This window comes from Ambystoma mexicanum, chromosome 2p, assembly GCF_040938575.1.
Source record: "Ambystoma mexicanum isolate Mex_15411 chromosome 2p, UKY_AmexF1_1, whole genome shotgun sequence".
NCBI classification, from domain to species: Eukaryota; Metazoa; Chordata; class Amphibia; order Caudata; family Ambystomatidae; genus Ambystoma; species Ambystoma mexicanum.
In genome coordinates, this window is record NC_090923.1 from 419,800,409 (window position 1) to 419,825,733 (window position 25,325).

The window sequence follows — 25,325 nt, forward strand, 5'->3', positions numbered from 1 at the left end:
TCCTTCTTGCACCATCTGGTCCTGCCTAAGGCCGACCGTACCTGCCTGCGCCGACTCCCTAAATGTGCTCATTCACTCTCACCTCAGTCCTTCTCTCACCACCGGATGTTCTTGTCCCTACCCTCATCTCTCGGGGGGTGTGGCACCCTGGTCTGCTCTAGACTCTTGGCCAACCATTAGCTCTAAGCCACCTCTTACTCTGGACCTTACCTTCGGCGTGGGAGCCTCTTCTTCACCTTATATTACGCCTTCAATCTCCATTGTACATTCCACCTCCACCATGTGGTATTCCTTTCTCTGCCTCTGTAGGACTACCACCAGCTGATGTTCTATCTTTGTCAGTTGCACCGTTTGAGGTTACGTTCTCCTTCGGTCTCACTCACTTCACCTGTATTTCCTATCACCTCTACTTAACTTCTACTCCTGTGCCACATGTTACCCCCCTCCTCCTGCAATGGCCCCTGCTTATTTTATTACCTCCTCTACTACTGCTAACTCTCACCAACTCCTCCTGCTCTCCCTCACCCTCTTTAGTTACCGCCTCATCCTTGGATACCAGTCCTCCAGTCGAATTCTTTCCTCTTACTATCTGTTCCTTGCTTACCACCACCTCCAGTTGACGTCTTCCCTCTGTAACCACTTCCGCTTCTCTCCTACCCTCTGATGTCACCACCTCCTCCTTGACCTGCTTAGCTCGCACCAACACCTCTTGCTTTCCACTACCACCTCTCTTCTGTCTCTCCAGCCTCTGCTTTTCCATCACTCTACAGCCTCCAGCCTTCACCAAACACAAGCCTCCTGCAACCCACACTAATTAGCAGTGGCTAGGGTCTTTTATACAGTGCTCTTCCCTCCCTGTGTGTGGGGGAGGGGGCTTTTGGTAAGGGTCTGAACCTGTGACCTGTAATTGGATTTGTAATTGGGACGAGGGCTGTGTTTGATGGTTCTCCCAGACCAGACGTGAGGCTTCTTTGGGCTCCAGTGCCTAGATCAATCGTATAATTGGGCTGTCAGCCATCTTGGTTTTAAATCGTTCTTCTCTGACCCTCATGGGTGCTACTTTTACTCTGGTGAGCTCTTCAATGCCCGCAGTGTGTGATTTATTGGCTAGTAACACAGTGGGCAAGTTTTCAAAGAACTTGGTGTCATTGTAACATTGTATCCCCCAGAGTGGGAATATTTTGACAGGTAACATGCTTCTGAAACTCTGCCTCTCACGCTCCCTCTTTGGAAGTCACAAACTGGCAACATTGCATTGCCAGAGCTACTGGGTTCCCTGTGGATTTGAGAAACTTTATGAAAGGAGTAGTGGGTGAAACTTTAACAGTATCAAGCACGTTTGTTACGATCACCAAATGCAGAGGGATCATTTCCCTTAATGGAGATCTTTTGGTCCCCCCCAATAAGCGAGTGGCTGTATAAACACTGCCCGAAGGGTCTCAGAAGCGGTTTGTGCAGGACCAAAGCTTCCAGGCTAGCCTGCCTTGGACTAGTGGCAAGGGAGGAGCTATGCCATTGTGACTGTCCCATGCCATGTGAGGGGAACCAAGGTAGGATGACAAAGGGCTCCTCCCCATGCAGGTTCAGGGCCCAACAAACCACAAGCTCGCTTTGACACCCGGCCCTATGAGTCACCAATTTGGAGGGCGTCAGAGCCAGGGACTCATAACAATACATGCATATATATTTTCAAACAGTGACCTATTTTAAATAGACAATTTTTCCAACCTGTTTGAACACACAGAGATGCTATTAGATATGATACATTTTAAATTAACCCATAACAATTTTACATCCAATGACATCTTTTACCAGCAAATTCATAGCACAATCTTGGGAACTAAACATGCCCATGACATGTAACTTGATGGAGGAAGGGGGACAGATAAAGATCCGGCATTCCCAAGAGAACATTTGGAAAGAGAATGTGGTGCTAGGGCTTAGGCACATATATGATGTGTTTGCCATTCACCATGTCTATCATCTTTCAACATACTGTTCATGCCATGTGCAGGCCATACCTAGTCTGCACAGCCCACCCAATCATTACACCAACATTCATTCCAACTCTGACCTACTATACAAAACCCTTTCCAAAAACTGCGTCATGTTCTACAGCATACTACACTGCTTATGCGGTTACTTACAGACCACACTAGGTCATTCTCAGACCTTACAGTGACTGCATTTAGACAGCGAGCTAGCAAACTGCAAGGGTTACTTGGAAGGACAACTGATAACACTCTAAATGAACATGCATCACAACTGCAACACTGATAGACAATGAGCAGGCTAATTCATCCCAGTTCTGCCTTATCTAGAGCTGACAAAATCGACTCTTCCCATCAAATGCACTGGGCTATACCCCTTTACACAACTTTACTATCACTTTTTATCGATAGGCATCTCACCAATCCAATTATCCTCCCACTCAGCAATCTCAAATTTGGCATTTTTCCGATTCTGCACACAAATCGATAACATTAAACTACTATCACCATTTCCCTGGCCCTTTACATGTATTATTAAGCAAATGTCATGTCTTATATATGTTCTGTATTAACACGCTTCACTAGAGTGACTTATTGCATTGTGTGAAGCACTTTACACCATCTAAAGATGGCTAAATATGTACAGTACTTTGAAAATCCGACTGATCTAAATTGTGCTTTAACACAGTAGCACAATATGCCCTGCTCGAATAATCACCCCAAGCAGGAAATACCACACGTAGGTACTCGAACTGTTTCCAATGCCTGAAAGCAATGCTGACGTTACAACCACACCATAAAAACGGTCATGGTCAATTTCACAGTTGTCTTCTCTCGACTTGTGCCTCCTCCCCGTTTTTCATTTTGTCATTATTATTTCTTTCTTTTTGTACAACTAACCTTCTCTCCATAATTATAAACACTCTTGTGTACTACTTAAATACAATTTTGTTTTCGTTTGTTTTTAATTTTTTATTTTATTTTTTTTTTTATTTTTTTTTATTTATTATTTTTTTTTTTACACACCCCATACAGACACACACACCAACAGCTTTGTCAAATCAACTGTTCTGAAGATGTGAGGTGAAACAGATTGGCAAAACGAACCTTGCCCCATCAGCGGCATGTAGGTTCTTTGTGCTCACCATAAATAAAAGTGAATCTCAAAAATAAAATATAAAAAGGGATCACTTGTTCGTTATTACGTCATGAGTACACTGCGCAATAGCCGACATGTTCGTGTATAATTGCATGTACGATGCAGCCATTTCATTTTTATGCTGACATACTATTAACCTAGCGAATAAACATTATGGATTCTTAACCATGAGCTTTTTGTCAGTGCTCATTGCCAAGCCTTGCGTGTGGATGGGGGTTCTAGGGCAGCTCATTGACAAGTCTTGCGTGTGGATTGGGGTTCTAGGGAAGCTCATTGCCAAGCCTTGCGTGTGGATGGGGGTTCCAGGGCAGCTCATTGCCAAGCCTTGCGTGTGGATGGAGGGGTTCTAGGGAAGCTCATTGCCAAGCCTTGCGTGTGGATGGGGGGGAGGGGTTCTAGGAAAGCTCATTGCCAAGCCTTGCGTGTGGATGAGGTTCTAGGGAAGCTCATTGCCAAGCCTTGCATGTGGATGGGGGTCCCAGGGAAGCTCATTGCCAAGCCTTGCGTGTGGATGGGGGTTCCAGGGAAGCTCATTGCCAAGACTTGCATGTGGATGGGGGTTCCAAGGAAGCTCATTGCCAAGACTTGCGTGTGGATGGGGGTTCCAGGGAAGCTCATTGCCAAGCCTTGCGCGTGGATGGAGGTTCCAGGGAAGCTCATTGCCAAGCCTTGCGTATGGATGGAGGTTCCAGGGAAGCTCATTGCCAAGCCTTGCATGTGGATGGGGGTTCTAGGCAAGCTCATTGCCAAGTCTTGCGTGTGGATGGGGGGGTTCTAGGCAAGCTCATTGCCAAGCCTTGCGTGTGGATGGAGGTTCCAGGGAAGCTCATTGCCAAGCCTTGCGTGTGGATGGGGGTTCTAGGGCAGCTCATTGCCAAGCCCTGCATGTGGATGGGGTTCTAGGGAAGCTCATTGCCAAGCCTTGCGTGTGGATGGGGTTCTAGGGCTGCTCATTGCCAAGCCTTGCGCGTGGATGGGGGTTCTAGGCAAGCTCATTGCCAAGACTTGCATGTGGATGGGGGTTCCAAGGAAGCTCATTGCCAAGACTTGCGTGTGGATGGGGGTTCCAGGGAAGCTCATTGCCAAGCCTTGCGCGTGGATGGAGGTTCCAGGGAAGCTCATTGCCAAGCCTTGCGTATGGATGGAGGTTCCAGGGAAGCTCATTGCCAAGCCTTGCATGTGGATGGGGGTTCTAGGCAAGCTCATTGCCAAGTCTTGCGTGTGGATGGGGGGTTCTAGGCAAGCTCATTGCCAAGCCTTGCGTGTGGATGGAGGTTCCAGGGAAGCTCATTGCCAAGCCTTGCGTGTGGATGGGGGTTCTAGGGCAGCTCATTGCCAAGCCCTGCATGTGGATGGGGTTCTAGGGAAGCTCATTGCCAAGCCTTGCGTGTGGATGGGGTTCTAGGGCTGCTCATTGCCAAGCCTTGCGCGTGGATGGGGGTTCTAGGCAAGCTCATTGCCAAGCATTGCGTGTGGATGGGGGTTCTAGGGAAGCTCATATTGCCAAGCCTTGCGTGTGGATGGGGGTTCCAGGGCAGCTCATTGCCAAGCCTTGCATGTGGATGGGGGTTCCAGGCAAGCTCATTGCCAAGCCTTGCGTGTGGATGGGGGTTCTAGGCAAGCTCATTGCCAAGCCTTGCGTGTGGATGGGGGTTCTAGGCAAGCTCATTTCCAAGCCTTGCGTGTGGATGGGGGTTCTAGGCAAGCTCATTGCCAAGCCTTGCGTGTGGATGGGGGTTCTAGGGAAGCTCATATTGCCAAGCCTTGCGTGTGGATGGGGTTCTAGGGCAGCTCATTGCCAAGCCTTGCGTGTGGATGGGGGTTCCATGGAAGCTCATTGCCAAGCCTTGCGTGTGGATGGGGGTTCCAGGGAAGCTCATATTGCCAAGCCTTGCGTGTGGATGGGGGTTCTAGGCAAGCTCATTGCCAAGCCTTGCGTGTGGATGGGGGTTCCAGGGAGGCTCATTGCCAAGCCTTGCGTGTGGATGGGGGTTCCAAGGAAGCTCATTGCCAAGCCTTGCGTGTGTATGGGGGTTCCAGGCAAGCTCATTGCCAAGCCTTGCGTGTGGATGGGGGTTCTAGGCAAGCTCATTGCCAAGTCTTGCGTGTGGATGGGGGGGTTCTAGGCAAGCTCATTGCCAAGCCTTGCGTGTGGATGGGGGGTCCTAAGGCAGCTCATTGCCAAGCCCTGCGTGTGGATGGGGTTCTAGGGAAGCTCATTGCCAAGCCTTGCGTGTGGATGAGGTTCCAGGGAAGCTCATTGCCAAGCCTTGCGTGTGGATGGGGGTTCTAGGCAAGCTCATTGCCAAGCCTTGCGTGTGGATGGGGGTTCTAGGCAAGCTCATTGGCAAGTCTTGCGTGTGGATGGGGGGGTTCTATGCAAGCTCATTGGCAAGTCTTGCGTGTGGATGGGGGGGGTTCTATGCAAGCTCATTGCCAAGTCTTGCGTGTGGATGGGGGGGTTCTAGGCAAGCTCATTGCCAAGTCTTGCATGTGGATGGGGGTTCCAGGGAAGCTCATTGCCAAGCCTTGCGTGTGGATGGGGTTTCCAGGGAAGCACAATAGTTCTGGGTGAGAATGGCTGGACTGTGTAATCATGTTTTGGTAAACTTACAAGGATTATCATAGCAAAAGGCCCTCATTCACCAGCCCCTATGCATCATTTCTTCCAAATGGGGGTGACACACCAGGTGAGGAATTGCTGTCTTGTAGTGGGGTCATATTACGTGATTTTGCTTTGAAAATATTTTGTTCACAAGGCGATTTGCAAGCATGGACTAGAGGCATTTTGCATGACTGATGTGGGTTTCAGATTTAATATCAAACCGGTCACCCAGTTTTGCAGTAATTGTGGCTGCACCACTCCTTTCTTGGAAAAGTCCGATGTCACATTAACATCAGCAAATTGGGGGCTGGACCATTGAGGGCACGAGGGCGCGACGCCCTTGTTAATGCATGCGACCTCTGGGTGCCATTTCATAACTGTAACCTTCAAAGCAAAAGGTTTTTGTTTTGCATTTCATGGTGTAAATGTAGTCCTTGCATTTGCAAAGAATCTAAAAATGTTTCGTTTATTTGCAAATGCAAGGACTAGTGGTTTTCCCACTTTCTATTGTCAGTGCCTTTCTCTGAAAGAGATTAGGGCAATGCCACCCGACCTTACAGCATTTATTTCCCTGCATGGCTGCCGACATTCCAGTCCCTGCAGGCAAACAAATGCCTCTCTGCCTGTGTCCGGCGGGGGCGGGGTCAGACTGCTGACCCCGCCCCTCAGTCTGACAAAGACCCGGAAGAAGGGTGAAGGCTGCTGCCCGCTGCCCGAAGGTAAGTGACATATTGAATTGTGTGTGAGAAAGAGGGGGAGAGAGAGAGAGTTAGAGAATGTTTTTCTGAGTGCTGTAGTGGTGTGTGAATTTATGATGTGTGTGCGTGTGTTTAAGAATATTTGGTCTGTGTGTGGGTGGGGGTGGGGGTGGGGGGGTGTATGATGAATGACAATGTATACTCTCAGTCACAGAGTGAGGGGTTCAGAAGGGGGCATCACACAACCCTCACTGTGTCTTGGCCCATTATTCCAGTAATATTGACAATATTACTGGAATAATCGACACAGATAAGGAGACCGTTTCTTTGCTCAATAATGGAGTAATATCAATAGTATTGGAATAATGTGCAAAGGCACATTTTCTTTGCTCGTTCTTGCAGTATTATTAAAAATTAAACTGGAATAATGGACAGAAAATGCGACTGTTCTAATGTGGGGAAAGGGAGGTCTTTACATGGGTGCACTGTGCAGCCAGTCTGCATATACGTTCTTACTATGAATGCTATAGAAAGAAAAGATGTCCACACTGGCTTTGGTTTGGCATTTCTTTACTCGGTATCAAAAGTAAATCAAACATAATACGAGTTAATACGCAGCTAGACTGGCCTCCATGGGTCTAGCCAGTCTGGATGAATCTTGTTACTGTGGTATGGCATTTTTTACTAGGCAGCAAGGGTTTAGCCAACATCGTAGGTGTTCATACATGGCCTGCCATACTGGCCTAGATTTGTGCAGCAAGACAGAAAATGTATTATTATGGCTAATGCAATAGTAAAAAAAAAAAATGTGTACAGCCTGGTTTTGTCATGCCATTTCTTTACTGGCCATTAGGGGTAAAGCAAACATGATGAGTTACTATGTGGCTGGACATGGCGAGACATACAGTGTCTAAGCCAGCATGGACATCATTTCTTACGGTATCATTATTGGAATTATGTGCAAAGGAAACAAGAGTATGTTCTTATATGTGAATACTGGCATATATTAGTGCAGTCAGCATGGACATGCATGGACGCATCCAGCATGGAAAGGGGTTGGAAAAGGCTCCTGTGCATTGTTGGTGGCTTGCAAAAACGATTGCAATCTGCGTGTGTTTTTATCCCAATTCTGCATAGAATGTGTGCAGTAAAGTTTTCAATTTTAACCCATTACTGTAAACATTGAAGGTGGCAGGCTAGCAGGGAATTCCAAATAGGGAGCAGCATGAAGGATTGCTTTCCAAGTACCAAATACAATTCTCTGGGCTGTCTTGTCGACCCTGGTGATTTTTGTAATGTCTTGAAAAGGGATTTCTACAAGTGTACCAGGGCTCAAGATGAGTATAGGTCATTCAAGCCAACTTTATCAGGCCGGGTTTTTTGCTGGTCTATGTGGCAGAATGTGGGCGTTATTGAACCAATATACTTTTACATGCATGGCACCACATTCTGCACAAACCTATATATATATATATATATATATATATATATATATATTCACCCTAATCTGTAACTTTAATAAATGTTAATTTGTGTTTTTCAATACACTGCTTCATGCTGGATCCGGCTGGCTTCTAAGCACTGGTGCTATTATTATCCAATTTAATGGTACTTGATTTAATAATAATAATAATTTTGCATTTATATAGTGCTACGAACCCTCAGGTGTCTGAGCGCTGCTTATTATTACCCACGGTGTGTGGTGCTCATTTATCGACCTCAGAAGTATGAAAGGCTGAGTTTGGCCCTGCTGGGATTCAAATCTGCGTCAGCAGGCTCTGCACGGATTTGAAAGCAAGCACTCTACTCGCTGTGCTATTTGACCAGCTATTTATGAACCTCAAATGTACAAAGTGCAATTTGGTCCCATATCTGAGACGAATGCTCAACTCCTGAGCTATCTACCTAAGCTTAATTTCTGAAAAGCATCTGTTTGTTCATGCATGGGGGAAAAAAAAAAAAAAAAAAAAAAAAAATCTACCGCATACATAGTTTAAGTTTTTGTTATTTTAACAATATTGCTAAAAATGTATTTTGTACCATATTCTTTTTTGAAAACCTTGGTTTTTCCATCTTTATTAAATGGAGGGGTTCACCCTCCCACACCCATCTTCTGCTGGCTCTGCCCTACTTGTACCTTACATTTTAGATTGTCCTTCATTGTTCACTTACCTCTCCCTGTCCCCCTTTCTGTTAATGAACATCATTTATTCGTCAGAAGATTGTCATCAATTCTGTAGTCCTCCTTTTTTCCCCTCAATATCACCGATTACAGTTTTCAATACGAACAGTATGAACTAGCAGGAACCCAACACACGTATCAGAGAACACAGGCTACATTGATACCTACCCTAAAGGGACTGTTGGGCACACTGACGCCTCCCCACGTGACAGCAATGGTATGTTTGATTGGCTTGGCAGGATTATAGGAGCAGGCATAGGTGCCATCCATCTTGCTCTTCATCTGAACACCAACAGGGTTTCCTTCCAAATCCTAAGAGTAAAGAAACAACAAAATAGCAAGTTTATCACTAGACACTTGAAGCTCCCTGTTAAATGTGCTATCCAGAATATGATGGAATGGGGACCTGATGTCCTGTGCGCGCCATCTGCCATTAAAATGAGCAGTACAGGCACAAACCCATATACACATGATCTATTGCATATCTTTCCAAGATTGAGAGTCTTTCCTACGGGGACAACAATTTCTGTACTTGTATAACTGCAGGATGTACCACCGGGCTCCTCACACAATATCAGGGGACACACTATGTTGGCAGCCTCATGTCATTCCCTCACTCCCCCCACACCCTCTTGCCACCCCCTTCCGCATCCACATGTGGATTAGTACTGATGCGCTGTTGCTATTTTAAATATATTATCAGGATACACCCAAACAGCTCATATGTTGGGTAGCAGCAGGAATAAGTGGCAGCGGCTACCTATCCTCAGGGATAAATGCATGTCACTCCCTGTGATGAATTGGAGAGTTCACGGGTCTTGTGATGCCACTTCCGCCAAACTTATGATATTTGTGGAATGCTGCCCATCTTCATACAGGAAAGATAGTGCTGTACTGTGGGTAGTGAGTCTATTGCTCGAACAAAAACTGCTCGGATTCATTTTGCTAAAATATTCTCAAATTTGATGTGGGTCGGAGTAAGGCAGTACTGGTGGGGGTGGAGTGATGGGGCTGGGGACAGTAGTGGTGAGGTTATGGAGCTCCCCCATATGAAACAAAAACCAAGCAATAGACCCACATCCTTACTATGCATCTAGCCATCTAAGTGCACATGATTTAAATCACAAAGACAGAATTATTCACAAACTGAGACCATATTAATGTAAAAGACCTGCTAATTGACAGTTGCACCAAAACAAAATGCATTAAATTGTTCAGAAACTTTTTTTGAAAGGGTTAGGTAGAATTTGCATCTTTTGTGATATTCTCCTCACCTGGTGAGAGTCCCCTGGCACTTTTTGTTGGACTATTGAGTTTTTCTGACTTATGAATGAGTGGAAATCTTTTTCCTCACTCACCCATTCTTATTTGTGTACTCTGGGCACCCCTCTCAGTTTATTTTGATGGAGTCACTTTCCTCCATCTTTTTCTATGGGATCTGTAATTTCCTATTGTAGCACACAGCACCTTATGTGCAGTGTTACTGGAAGCTCCTTGGGGAAGGTCCTTGTGTGTCTTTGGTCTTCAACAGAATCCCTTTGTGAAGCCCTTGCAAAGGCGTCAGTGTGTCTGGGAGGACAGCAAGTTGGGAGGACTCCTAAACTCCACAAGTATTTGTCCTCCAGTGTGCCTTCTTAGATCACTTCCAACTCAGAGGCTGGCTGTCCTAAAAGGACAGCTCCCACCCCAGGTTTGACTGACAGCATGCATGTTGAATGGCTGGGTTCCTGCATAAAATGCGAGGGTCTTGATGCTGAAGCCAGATTTGCCCACTGGAAGATCCATTCCGAAGAGGAGAAGGAGGACATCTGCAGCTACCTCCAGAGACTTCCACAGCCATCTGACTGACTGCTGCTGCTCTAGCCCTCTTGTCCAAGTGACAGGGAAGCACCGATCTGGATGACTTCCTCCCTTAGACTGGTGGGACCAACCAGTCTGAAGACGATCTGCATTTAAAGCCATCACACAATCAGCTGCGACGTTCACAGGTGGCAAACCGCCAATACCCTGCGACCTTTGGCCAGTTTGTGGTGCCTCGCCTTCTGAAGATGGAATCCTCACGAAATCTGGTGGACTCAGAGGCAGGGCCGCGAGAGCAAGCGGAGTCAATCAGCTGTAACCGTTCTTCACTGATGCTTTGACAAGGGTGTCAAAGCACAGAACCGCAAAGAATCCTTTGCTGAGAGCCTCTGCACTCGACTGCTGCTGTCAAGATCCATCCAGTGTCCCTTCTTCAGTCTGTCTGACCAAGAAGCCGGTGACTGGGTCTGCTGCATCATGGAAGCTTTGTGCTGGAACTTCTTTCTGCTTAGGGTACTGTGAGACTATTAGTAGAACTTACCTAGAGTTGCTTTGCTGCTCCTGTGTTGCTGGAGTACAAATTCGTACATTTGGGAGTTTGCCCATAAACGTTTGTCCAGGACTAACGCTGGTACACCTACAGGGAGTCTTCTCCGAAGCCTCTGACCCTTTTTCACACTTGTTCCAAGTCTTTGTCTGGAACTCTGACTTTCTACAGCCTGTGCCTTACTTATTGTTGTCCCCCCCACCCCAATCTGACTCCGAGACTCAAACCTAGATAGGGATGGACGGGTAAAGCCTAAGGTGTCTGAATTTAAATACAAGTCTTACCTGCACTGTATCTTGGTCTTGATTCATTCTTCCTTCCTTGAACCAGTGATTCCAAAGTATCATTTGCCAAGTGCTTTACTTAACTTGAATTGCTTCCAACTATTCTACAAGTGTGTAACAAGTTATTTTACTTACCAGTTTTATCAGTTTATGAGTATTGTTTGATGAATACTTTTACTAGCCTAAAAAAACATTTTCACTTACCTGCATTCCAATTTAAGGTTTACCACTGAATTGAGATACAACTGCAAAAGCCTTACTGTATATATTTATAAATGTTTCTCCTACTTAATTTAAAAGTGAACTTCACACTGCTTAGTATGTTTAATAAATAAATATTTATAACTGTGGGGTGAGAGGTTTTTGTACTCTACTACGGCCCTTCTCTCGCCTAAAATAGGCCTGGCTGCTCAGCCACAGTTACCAAACCTTTTGGGTAGTTCAGGCCTATACTAAGAGTTGGAGCCCTGTACACTAAAAAGGAGAGTGCTCTATAGTCCCACCTTAGGTGGACTTTACTAAAACTCTTACACTACTGTTCAAATTATACTGCTTATAAAGTAGCTCTGAAAAGGTTTTCGGCTGGATATACTGAAAAAGGAACCATCATCCAATAAAATAGCTGGCAGCATTTCAGGTTACTTTTATGGGAAAAGGGAAATCTTAAGGATTGTACAGAAGCCAAAAGACACTCCTAAAGAACCAGAGGCAACTTTAAAACTGGAATCCACATGCTGGCCAGAACAGTAATGCATTGTGCACGAATAGATCCTTTACTTTAACCAGTGGACAATCATACCCCAGAGAAACCACATATTATATGGTGTATCCAACTCGCTCCAGAACATGATCTATGACTTGGAGTGGCTGTATGTGTCGAGTGAATAATGCCACCACCATATGGGCATCCAAGCACTCCGAGATGCTCATAAAGATGGCTGCCACAGGACCCAAACCGAGATGCTTAAAATAAAGAATAGCACTTTTAAAAAGAATAAAGAATTTGCAGCTGAATCGATACAAATTATAAAGTGAAAATTGAAATTGGCAAAAAATCTCTGTCATAGTTATGATCAAATGAACCTGCCACTGTAGATGTTGACACGCATGGACAGAAAATAGCCATGCTTATGTAAGCAAAAGGAAACGTGTATATAGCAGCGTTCTCTGTACGGTTAACTACATACATCTATAATAAAGTGTAGCTACAATAACGTTACCCGAGGTATCAAACAACAAAATAAACCACAAACAATAAATAAAGATCAATTCACCCATTAAATAAAAGATTAGGATTGATGGCCTGAATCTGTGTGAGCTCCACATTTCAGAAGCAGTGCTAATCGGAGCTCGAAGCTCCCGCCCCTGCATGCAATGAGGAAGTATGAGAGAAGGAGGAGGAGGAGGAGGAGGAGGAGGAGGAGGCCCAGCATTGCAGACAGAGGTCATGGTAATGTGTAAACAGGCTAGGTAAGGATGTCTGTGTTCATAGAAGTTAAACAAATAGTTAAATAGCTTACTTGAGCATATATCTTCAAAGGAGCTTGTTCTGCATCCGCTGGATCCACAAAGAATTCTGCAGGGTTATTCACAATGCAACCCGCTTTCTCCAATCCTGGACCATACGCTTTCACCTATTCATGAAGAAAGAGTAAAGTAAGGTTCTCTTTGGCTGAGTGATTATAACAATAAGATGGCAGTTTACTGTGAGGAGCACGAGAAACTATATCCAAACACTCCTAAAATTGAGATGTAGTCCCCAGTGACTGTGGTGGCGTACATACCCATGACCTGTCCACGTGATCTTGAGGGAGACGGTGCGCGTTCCCTCAACAACAATGCACAGTGAAGCCGCTTCAAAAATTAGCCATGATTAGGGTAGACAGCCAATGAATAAAAGGGAAAAACACCTACTGCCATTTTGGAAACTCTCCGTTCACCGTCACCCGCTGGCTGACCCACCATTCAAACAACTATTGCTTGATTCCCAATCAATACATTTTCTATAACAATACAGTGCAGGAGCGACTCAACAAAAACCCTGCTAATGTTCTATGCAATGTGCTGTCCACCATCACCACTCAAATGTGTTAAGAGCAAAGTCTCCTATTGGATGAAGTCACATGGATGGCGGGCAAGGGAATGGGACTGGGGTGATCCAGAGGCTGGGGACCACCACCCACTCCATGATTCAGGCCACCAAGTGGTATATGGGGGATCCTAGGATCAGGAACACTAAATGCAAATCTGTGGCTGTCAGGGAAGCCTCAGTACAGAGGTGTAGAGAGAGAAGTGGGATGAAAAGCAAGCAACAGGTGGACTAGCCAACAGTCAGAGAGGCTATATAAGAGGGACAGAGATGTGTGAGCCTTCCCTACAGGGAGAACTGCAGGCTCCACTTGCAGGGCCCCACGCATAGCATGACAGAATTAACAATGATGTACAGCACTAGAGGTGCTAGCTCTCGTGGGAGGCTCCAGGAGCATGAGTTGCTAGCCAAATGATTTCAATATTGCAAACACTTGTTCTACAACCACAGCTAGCAGATCCACTTGGGCGGGTTGCTAGCCAACACAGTGCAACTCACATGCCTCAAACAGCTTAGCACAGTCAGACAATTATATGCCTCAGCTCCAACTTTACTGATCTATAGGAGGGTCATGCATCAAAACTGACGTGTGGGAGCTAGGAGTGTGGAGTTGCAAGTGTAGATTAGAGCTGTGGGCGGCTAGGAGGTGAAGGAGAGGAGAATGTGTGGAGGGGAGGAGGAGAGAGAGACCAGAAGGGAGAGGAAAGGATGAGAGGCGGTGGAAGAGAGACGAAATCCGAGGACCAAAGGGGGTGAAACAGAGAATGAGGGGAAAGGAACAAAAGAAAGGGGGAAGAAAGAGAAGAGAAGCAGAGGAGGCAAGGAAGGATGACATAAGAATGGTGGAGGTGGAGAAGAGAAGGAGATTGAGGGGAGAGGGTGGTGGAGTGGCTAGGAGGACGACAGGAGAAAATAGCGAATGGGAGTGGAGGAAGAAAGAAGCAGGAGAACCCACAGAGTTGAGAAGGATAACGGGCAAAATGTTAGAAGGTGAAAAGGGACATGAGCAAGAGCTAGTACCAAGACGCTTCGTACTAAAGAAGATTAGACAGTGGTGGTGGCATGTTAGGTCATTAGCAAAGGCTTTGAAGGATAGCTAAGCGAGTAGCTTTCACAATCACTGGAATCTATCCACATGTGTAATTGCCGATGCTAATTCCTATCTGAGGGTTAAAGGGTACCTACTGGGAGAGTCGAGAAGGACCAACATCACAAGGTTGATTGCATCAGCAATGGCCAAGAAAGAAACAGCAAATTCCTGTGAGATACAAGAATCCCAGAGAATGCAAGTGACTTTTCCGGCAAGGAGGAAGACCTGATCCAGGGGAGAGAAACAGAGAGAGAAGAAGGACCTAAAGGGAACCTGACAAATTTGTGGACATCTTTCACCCATCCCAGTACAATCCTAATCCCTGTTTTGTTTGAAGTCCAAACAAAGTTGAAAGGTGAACTTTATCTGGTTGTGAGTTCCCATCAATTCTTCGTCTGTGACATAAGGTGTGAGAAGTAGGATCGCAAAATTGCACCAGAGAAAATCTAACTCGAGCAGCCACACCCTATTCAGAAGAACCTGGACTGGTGGATCACAGCCCCCTAGTTTGTAATTCCCTCCTTGGGGGTAAAGGAGGGAGCAGTCCAAAGATGGGATGTTCTCCCAAGGGCCTGTCTGGACCAGACCAGTTTATTTTGATCCCCTTTATTGCCTATACACAAGCTGGGCAACGCTACTCAGTACATGGTACTCTACACCTTACTGCGCATTGGAAGGGTTTTGATGCATAGCTGCTTTCGCCATCCCTGGATCTTCATCTACAGTTAGTGTCACTGGGGAATGGATTGTGAAGATGCACATGACCTGAAAAGCATGCATTTTCTGCTCCAAGAAATTGCCTTTGTCTTGTTGGGCAGCTCTATTTCATACAAAGATGTAGCACACCAAGACATTGTTCAGGAATGCAGACAACCACATATGCGCTTAACCGCAATTAAGGATTATCATTTTTCAAGCAGATACTTCAGCTGAAGGAACCATTCAGGTTATGATGCAAAAACAGAAAACACTGAAATTTGCCAGTGATTTCTCGCAATTCTACCAGAACTGTGACCATTACCCCCCGGGTGCACCAACCTTGGCTGCATTACCACAAGGCACTGCAGATCGTTAAAACAGGGCATTGCCTATGGTAATGCTGGGAGTGTGCTGTGCGCTCCACCCCCGACTGTACCGGCACTAATGTGGGGGTCCATGGGCCTCCTTAGCTAACCCCAAGTGAGCAGGTCTATTTATAAATGTGCACTGCCCCACCACATAGGACGAAGAGCGCAGGACATATGCCAGTGCACCGTGTAGATAAATACCCCCCATCTATTGAAGTGATGGGCTATACAACAATCTGTGGCATGCCATAGCCGTCGCTCGTGACAAGGCATGCTGTTAAGTGTTGCATATGTCCCCTAGAACCTTGTCTCAATTGGGACACCACACAACACAAACAATGTAACTTTCTTTTCATTATAGAATTTGATCCAACTATTACTACCAAGCGAGATCTCTGGATCTGTAATGCTGTAATACAAAATTTAAAAAAATCTTTAAAAAAATCTGCGCTAACAAAAAGTAAAGTTTGCAAACTGTTGAAATAACAAAGTTGAGGTACACACACTCTAAATCACTACAAGCTCCACCATGAAACTCTTATTATACCCACTCGCTTCATACCATTACAAGTCCAACCTTAACACTTAAAACATTAGGCAGGTTACATCAACACTATAGTTGGAAGGGCTATTAGGGTTGGATTTGTAGTGGTATAGAGTGTGTGTTTACACTTGTTCCATGATTTTATTTGTACTTGTGTAGAGTGAGTACATGATTTTCTTCTGTTGTATTTCAGTGGTTTTTCATGGCAGTGTTGTGTAGGTGCCTGTGGCAGTGTCTGTGGTGTGAGAGGGTGTGGACTACGAGCACGAGGTGTGTGGTGTGGCATAAGTGTGTGTGGATAAGTGGGTGTTATGTTAGGGAGAATTCTCCAGCATGGCTAATTTCCCTTACCTACTGAGTCCCTCAGCAGCTTTGCTGGATTTCTAGGATTTAAACATTTCACCTGGTAAGAGTGTGGGCTTTTTCCCACTCTTACATGTGTTTTTGCAGTGTGTTGTAAATGTTTTTGCTCATAGGCTATGGAGTCTCACCTACTCCATGGGCATCTTTTTACTGTGTGCGTCACACAGCACCTTTAGTGCAGTGACACAGGGTTGTCTTTTTAGACTTCCCACTCTAAACTCCATTTTCTGGGGATGACTGCTGTCTCCCAGAACATGTAAAGTTGCCATTGACTTTACTAGTCTTTTTAAACTTACAGATCCAGTACAACCTATCTTCCAATAGAGTACTGGAAGGGTTAATAGGTATCCCTTTTTGTCTGTCTCTCATGGAACATTGTTTCATTCTCCTTTCTCTAAGATTTGGCTGGTGGCAGTGGTATCTACCATTTTTATTCTACCGCGAGCTATGAAAATTGCCTCGGTAAAGTTAGAGGCTATGGTAGTAGCCACAAACTCTAACCCGCTGGACCCAATTTATTTTTATTTGGTTCCAGTTGGGTATATTTGCCATTTCTTTGTGTAAAGGTCTTTCTCATGTTTACTCTGCGCGCCAAACCAGGTTTGGTTCCTTTGTTCGCCGTCCTTTGGCGGGCTTCTGCACAGAAACCCTCCTTAGGCGCCCGAGTGTCTGGGTGGACAGAATGTGAGGGAGGAGTTTTAGGACATGTACGGTTTCACTGGGGAGCAAGTTTGCACTCATGAATGTGACAAAACATTCAAATCCGTAAGTGTGACCATTAAATGTGGTGTAGTGTATCAAGATTGTGATTTTCTGCTGCTTATATTACTGAACTGTTTTATAACTGATGGTGTAAATAAATGTATATTATTTTACTCAGAAACCTTGAGTCAGTGTTTGCTTGAACCATAGTCATTGCTCTCCTTTGTGTAACTGTTGATACTACTCACTTTATTCTTGAGACAAGTCTGGCTGCTCAGCCATCGCTACCACTTTACTGTGTAGTACAGGCTTCTACTAAAGGTGAATTTGTACTTACACTTGTAGTCTTAATTGTGTGTGGTGTTCCCAAAGGGTACTGCATATGATTCTGCCTAACATGTACTGAAGGATTGTGTGGCTTAAGTGCATGTGGTATAAACACATTGCGTGTACAGGTTCTACATTTCGTACATGTACATCCCTTATACATCTCATGTACACGTGATGTTAGTTTTAATATGTGTAGTAGCTAACATGTAAAGTCTGGATGTGAAATAGACATTCAATCTGGGCATGCATGAAATTTAAAAAATCGTAAAACTTGGTTATTTCAAAATTGCCCAGCTCTACTCTAAAAAAAAGAATTTGGTGCACCCAACTCTGATAAGATGTAGCAGCATGCCAAAGATTTGAGCAAAAAAAAGTTAAACTTGGATGCTGTGCTCACAAAATGCTTACAATTGTCTGTGTTGGGGCGTATAACTACTAAATCTTCTTTACCAATTTTTCAGAATTTGTCATAGAAGGGTTGAACGGTTATTAGGAAATTATTTTTTCTCAACTTCCATAGGCAGATACATCCTAACCTTTAGTATCTATGCTATACTCAACTCTACTCTCGTGCGATAGCATAGAGAAAGCAAGAGAGAGACTAGCACAGAGTGAAGAGAATAATTGCAAGCCGTCCAAAGTTCAAGTTGTCATTAGGATTTACACTCTAGAAAAATACTTACAGTTGAGAGACTATGAAAAGATTTACTGTTTAGAATAATATCAATATAAATCATAACAAGAAAAACACGTCCTGTCAGAATTAGATTATATCTGAAGTTGCTCCTGTAGACCGTGATGGATCAAATCTGGTTAAATGATTAAGAAGCAGCGTAGATCCAATTTGTTTCCTTGCCTTTTCAGAGTGACAGTCTCTAGACGCCGGCTGGATGAAGGCCATGAAGGGGCTGTCTTTGATGTCTTCATCATCACACATGACATGGACGGCGTATTCACCGGTCTCTCTGGGCCAGTATTTCACATTACATGAGCCATCATTCTGGTCATCGCACTCTATTTTCGCTTGGGAGGGGCCTTCAATTGCGAATCCTAAAAGCAACAAATACGTTTTACCATGTGCAACAGTGAAGACTTGCACCACAAAGGAAGAACAAGGTTTGGAAGGCTGAAAGGCTATGCCCCAATGACAAATGACTTACCTGTTCCCTTCACAACACTTCCTAGAGCAAGGGCCTTGTATTTTGGTTACTTTTCGCCAGGGGCGGCTCGTCCTTAATGGGCGAGGGATCCTTGACCCATTGTTTTTGGCCCCCTCTCACACATTATGGAGGATCCAGCCCAGTAAAATACGAGCACTCCCTCAGCTGTTTTTTCAGCTGAGGGAGTGCTCTTTCCCTTTCACGGTTACATTTCCCCAGCCACGCAAGCTCAATGAGCCATGCAAGGCTGGGGGGCTTTGCTTCCTCAGCCTTGCATAGCTCATTGGAAATACTGTCTGGGGAACTGCACATCTTTATGTGCAGGGGGGCGCTGCTGCACCTCCTCGCACATACAGACAGGGCAGGCTGGAATGGGGCATCTCTGGACCCACGCTATGGCCCCTTGCACGCATGTGCAGGAACCAGGAAACAACCTGATTCCGGTTCATGCTTGCAGGGGGCTGGAGCAGTGGCACCTCCGGACCCGCAGCAGAAGGTACGTTTGTTTATGTTAATTTTTTCAAATTTAAATTCTGTGTATGGATGCGTGCATGATTGTGTTCTTAGGTGAATGTATGATGATGGATGCTGGTGTGAATAAAAGTGATTTCTGTGTGTATGTTGTGTAAATGTTTGTATGTTTATTTATTTACTATTTAAGTTTGTGTTGTTACATGTGATGCATGTATGCTTGTGTTATAAGTGAATGCATGATGGATGTTCGTGTGAATGAAACAGTGTTCGCTGCATGTGTTTTGTGTAATGTGTGTTTGTATGCTAATTTATTTATTATTTAAGTATGTGTATGGAGGCATGTATTCTTGTTTTATGAGTGAGTGCATGATGGGTGCATGTGTGTGTGTGCGTGTGTCCGAGATGATTTTGGCGAGTGGAGTAGGAGGCTTGTACAACAAAGGCATTTTTTAAAATGCCTTTGTTGCCCAAACCCCCTTCCCCACCAGCCAAAATCAGCTCTCCGTCTGAGAGGTGCTGTGGGGCCCAGGGATGGTATTTTTTTTACTCGACATCTATGATGAAGTCTACTAAAAAATAAATACCATACCTGCCCCTCTGGCCCCCAGCACCTTGCATACACACATAATCACTTTGTGTGTGTGCATTTGGTGCTGTGAGGCCCAGGGGACAGGCATGGTATTTTTTATTTTTTTTCTGGACAGCTATGATAGAGGTCCAGTAAAGAAATATCATCCCCGTCCCCATGTTGCCTAATGCCTGGCATACACACATAACCACATTGATTGTGTGCATGTGTGAGGAGCTCGGGACCCAGGGGACAAGCGTGTCATTTTTACTGGGCTTCTGTGATAGATGGCCAGTAAAAAAAAACATGCTTTATCCTAGTGCCTCCAGGACCTCGCAATCACACAATTACATTCATCATTATTGTGATTATGTCTGACTGCAACGCGCTGGCATGTCGTGGATCAGGCGTGGGATTTTTTAATGTGCATGATCGATAAAGCAAGCATGATAAGTGTTATTACGTAGCTAGATTTGAATTTTAATGCAACCAGTCTAGCAGTTTTACTGAGGCATGACATTTTGTATTAGGCACCTTTGGTAAAACAAACATACGTATTATGATGTAGCTAGACTGGTATTCCAATGCAGCCAGTTCATTCATTTCGTATTGTGATATGGCATTTTGTATTGGGCATCATTGTTAAAGCAAGCATGATAAGTGTTATTATGAAGCAAGACCAACACTTGTTTGCACTTAGTCTAGCCAGGTCTTATTGTGGTATGGCATTTTGTATTGGGCATCTTTGATAAAGCAAGCATGATAAGTGTTATTGTACAGCTCAACTAGACTTTTAGTACAGCCAGTTTGTGTACGTTTTCATACTTTCGCATGGATTTTTAAATGGTAAAGCCAACTGGAGTAGGTTCTTATGTGGGGATACTGCCATATATTGGCAGAACAAACATGGACATGTCTTCTTATAGTATCATTACTGGCATTATCGACAAAGCAAACTTGAGTATCTTCTTATATGGGAATAATAGGGTATAATGTTGCAGTCAGCATGGAAATGTATGAGCCGAGACAGTGTGAAAATGTTTTATACTGGTACATATTGTGGGAAAAGGTATCATGAAAATGTGTTGGGAGAAATGCTCCTGTGCACTGTTGGTGAGTTGCATCTATTGGATTTTTTACCCTACAAAACCCAATTGCAAACTGTTCGGCTTTTTACGCAATTTTTCTAAATGTGTGCTCTAAAATGCACCATTTTCACCCATTATTTAAAAAAATTATTTGGGGTGTGAGCCTCCCCACGCTCTTTGAGTGATGTGGGCTGCCTCATTATGCTCGGCCGGTCTGGCATATCTGGAACAAATATGTACGCCCCTCCAGTTAAAAAATTCACCAGCCACCACTGCTTTTCGCAACCAAATAAACATTTATTTATTTCCTCAAAGCCGAGAATCAGAGATTTCTAGCGCTTTTTGTTTTGCTTGCATTGTTTTTGCAACAATTTCTTTTGAATACCTACCTTTGTATTTTATTGCATCACAAACAGAACCCAATACAAGAGTTGGAATACGGTTCACCATCCAATGGTAGGGGAAAGGGCGGGATTTAATGAGTAAATAATAATTTAAATAGGATCACTTCTCATTCTGAAATATAATCTGGCCTTTCCCTGCCTCAGCTTTGGTGCCTCGGTCCTTGAACCCGGTCTCTTATCCAGGTCCAATCAATAATGCTCTTGGGGTTGTTCATGACTTCGCAGGATAATGGTCGCTCCCAGGTACCAATCAGTCCCTTGGCAAGTGATTCAAGTCAGATATTGGTGACACTCCTTCCCCCATGGGGAATTGACTGTTCTTAACCAAATAAAGACAATCTGGAACCAAACCAAAGGTATCTCAGGGGGACGCTTCCTCTAATGGGCAAAGGGGAAATATAGCTTCTGTTTCAGCAGCTTGGGAAGCTCCCTGCACTTGCTGGGCCACTTCGGAGCGTCTTAGGCAGCAGCCGCTTGGGAAGCTCCCTGCACTTGCTGGGCCACTTCGGAGCGTCTTAGGCAGCAGCCGCTTGGGAAGCTCCCTGCACTTGGGAAGTTCCCTGCACTTGCTGGGCCACTTCGGAGCGTCTTAGGCAGCAGCCGCTTGGGAAGCTCCCTGCACTTGGGAAGCTCCCTGCACTTGCTGGGCCACTTCGGAGCGTCTTAGGCAGCAGCCGCTTGGGAAGCTCCCTGCACTTGCTGGGCCACTTCACAGCATCTTAGGCAGCAGCCGCTTGAGAAGCTCTCTGCACTTGCTGGGCCACTTAGGAGTGTCTTAGGCAGCAGCCGCTTGATAAACTCCCTGCACTTGTTGGACCACCTGGGAGTGTTTTAGGTGGCAGCAGCCGCTTGGGAAGATCCCTGCACTTGCTGGGCTACTTCAGAGTGTCTTAGGCAGCAGTCGCTTCTACTTCGCTGGTTCTTCTGGTTATGTTTCCTGTCAGTTTAATACAATGTAGGAGAAGTCCTCTTCTCCATCTGGCAGGTTCCAATGGGTAATTGTTCAAAACCGCCATGTAAGTCTTTGCCAGAAGGGTCTAGAGTAGTCAGCCGGCCATGTCCGCCTCCGCGTTTCTACACGCTGTTTATTTAAGGCCCGAACCACTTTCCTGCCTTAGGATAATGTCCATGTCCCGGACCTCACCTTCTGAACGCTAAACAAGGAGCACGTTCCCGAGGGGACCTGCTCCAATCCCTGTCCTGCTTCCTCCTCATCTCCTCCTGCATATCCAAGTCACCTGGTCACATGCTTGTTCCTCCATTCATTCCCGAGACCTCTCCTTGACACAGGGCTCACTGCTCCCTCTCACACTGGCTCACAAGCCTGTGGCTTGATTCGTTCCACAACCTCCTCTCCTAGCCTTCTGCCTGCAATGTTCCTCTACCTCTACTCACTACTTCGCCCCACTTCCTCCTCAACATCTCTCCTCCACCCCTCGCTTTGCATGAACTCTACCTCTTCTGCCCCACTAAGGATCCACCTCTCCTCCTCTGCACTCTCTCCAGGCTGCTCTCTGATGTTCCTCCAGTCTCCTAGCCTTCTCTTTCTAGCCATGTTATAGCAACAGAACGATTGCATGTGAATGAATGCTGAGGGTGTATGAGCGCTTGCTTACCTGGTCTGAATCCCAGAACAATTAAGTAGTGCAGGGTCCAGAATATAAACATGTTTTGCACGTCCCTCGACCAAACACGCAGAGAGGCCACGTATAATGGGAAATGCAATTGTGTAGAAATGGTCGTGAGAGCATTTAAACAAAACTAGTCGCTGCCTGGCAGCTACTGATCATTTAAGCACTCTGCACACGCCCATCATTTCTGACTAAGGTATTCACGCCTACCACTCTACTATATTCCTAAGTAAATGCTTGAGGCGGCCTGGCTGAGGTCTTAACCTCAATGCAAATGTTATGTATATCTGCATTGCAATCAAAGGAAAACAGAACAAAACCAAACAATAGCGATAGAAACATACGACTGCACGAAATGTTGCCAGGCTTGTCCAAACACCTTTGTTTATGACAACAGATTACACAAGCACTACCCAATTCCTACATATTTTTCGTGAGGCACCTTCTGGCAGTCCTTTAACTCGAAACTGCTTAGGGCAGTAGCACAACTAAAATGTTCCCAGAACAGCCAGCAGCACAAGGCCTGTTCACCTGCCCCTTATCTTCGGGAAACAAAAGCATTCATGCGCAGAGATGTAGTTCCCAGGGCCTTCTTGTGCTGTTTTTGGCAGTCATTCCAGCACATTCTGGGAGGAGCACGGATTTCGCCATTGTAGTTTGAAAGGAAGCCAATGGCAGGGCAGGCCCACCTATTGAATGTCTTCATGCTGCTGTCCGTGCCTTCCTTTTGCCCCCCTTTGTGAGGTTGCTCTTGGAATCCGAATGCAATCAGCTCTCTGCATGCAGTGAGGCAGCTGCAGCTGGGCTAAGCTGGGCAAGAGGTGGCCTCAGAAGGGGGGCAAAGCTGGATGAGGTCATGTCCTGACCTGTAGGTCAAGTCATCTGGCATTTCCAGCACTTGGCAGAGAATGCTGGGAAGGCGGTGACCATCTGGGCTAGGCCACGCTTCAGAGATGCAGCGCTTTGTGACTGCCAAGGAAAATGAAGTACCTGCTCAGAAACATTCACCATCATGTATGCCCGATGGCCAACATGCACAGTGAAATATGCAAAGGAATAGGAGCCGTTTTCCCAGAAGCTGCGGAAGAATACAGGAAGCTAACTATCCTGGGTTGATAAAATCACCTTAAGAGTGAAGGTGAAAGGGGGAATCGAATACCATGTGTCTGTGCAGGACCCCTCGCCCGACGGTCAAGGTCTCAATGTGCAGAAGGCTTGAATGCACAGAAGGGAATAAACATGAACCCATTGGAAGCTAGACCCCAAACAGGGAATTGTCCAATGGGACATATACTACATTCAGATCTCACTGGGGATGATGTTCCTTCACACGTGGGAAAGCAGTCGAGTCGGCTAAAAGGTACGTCATTTCTTAAAATGAGAAAGGCTACTATAACGCGTTCTATAAACCTCAGTAGCACATCCACCTCAATACGTGTCCAAGCAAGTGCACGCAAAAACCAGGAGCCATGCCAACAGTTCAAATGAGATGATTAACCTGAAAACGACATTTTAGCAATCCCGGAGGCATTGCAATCTGCTCGATGAGCTGCCAGGGTGTCGGAAACCATGCAGAGACTAGATCGCCCCGTTACATACGCCCCCCTCATATTATCCCAGGGGGGCAGAGCTGGGCCACCACCACCATTACAAATGGGACAACCCCAAGATGAGCAGCATGCTTGTTATCATGCAAGAACTTGCACCATAAATGTCATGGCCATTATAAACCTGGTGTCTCATTCAAACAGTACACACCCTTCAGGTAAATCTCCACGTGGAAAGCACAGGCATGTGGAGTACACACCCTTCAGGTAAATCTCCACGTGGAAAGCACAGACATGTGGAGTACACACCCTTCAGGTAAATCGCCACGTGGAAAGCACAGGCATGTGGAGTACACACCCTTCAGGTAAATCTGAACGCTCTCCACGTGGAAAGCACAGGCATGTGGAGTACACACCCTTCAGGTAAATCGCCACGTGGAAAGCACAGGCATGTGGAGTACACACCCTTCAGGTAAATCTCCACGTGGAAAGCACAGGCATGTGGAGTACACACCCTTCAGGTAAATCTGAACGCTCTCCACGTGGAAAGCACAGGCATGTGGAGTACACACCCTTCAGGTAAATCTCCACGTGGAAAGCACAGGCATGTGGAGTACACACCCTTCAGGTAAATCTGAACGCTCTCCACGTGGAAAGCACAGGCATGTGGAGTACACACCCTTCAGGTAAATCTGAACGCTCTCCACGTGGAAAGCACAGGCATGTGGAGTACACACCATTCAGGTAAATCTGAACGCTCTCCACGTGGAAAGCACAGGCATGTGGAGTACACACCCTTCAGGTAAATATGAACGCTTTCCATGTGGAAAGCAGTTATTGAGTCGGAAACGGTCAAGCAGGGCCTCTGGTGGCATTGGTGGTCAGGTCATTGGAGAGCTGTACCTCCATGACTGCTCCTCGTCTTTCTTTATTAAAATGGAACACACACATCCCGGGAATCTTCTGCGGGAGGAAATCCTAGAACTGTACAATCCATTATTC

The 25,325-nt window shown here is 45.6% G+C and overlaps 1 protein-coding gene across 4 annotated transcripts in view; it reads right to left on the minus strand.

Annotated features, from left to right (window-relative positions):
• FLNB (filamin B) overlaps window positions 1–25,325 on the minus strand; it is a 626,251-nt gene that overhangs the window by 249,631 nt on the left and 351,295 nt on the right. For all 4 annotated transcript variants that reach the window (XM_069643780.1, XM_069643779.1, XM_069643783.1 and 1 more), the window contains exons 12-14: window positions 18,308–18,501; window positions 12,787–12,900; window positions 8,804–8,947 (exon numbers count right to left, since the gene is read on the minus strand). In XM_069643780.1, coding sequence (XP_069499881.1) covers window positions 8,804–8,947; window positions 12,787–12,900; window positions 18,308–18,501 — 452 coding nt within the window. The remainder of the gene's footprint in view (window positions 1–8,803; window positions 8,948–12,786; window positions 12,901–18,307; window positions 18,502–25,325) is intronic.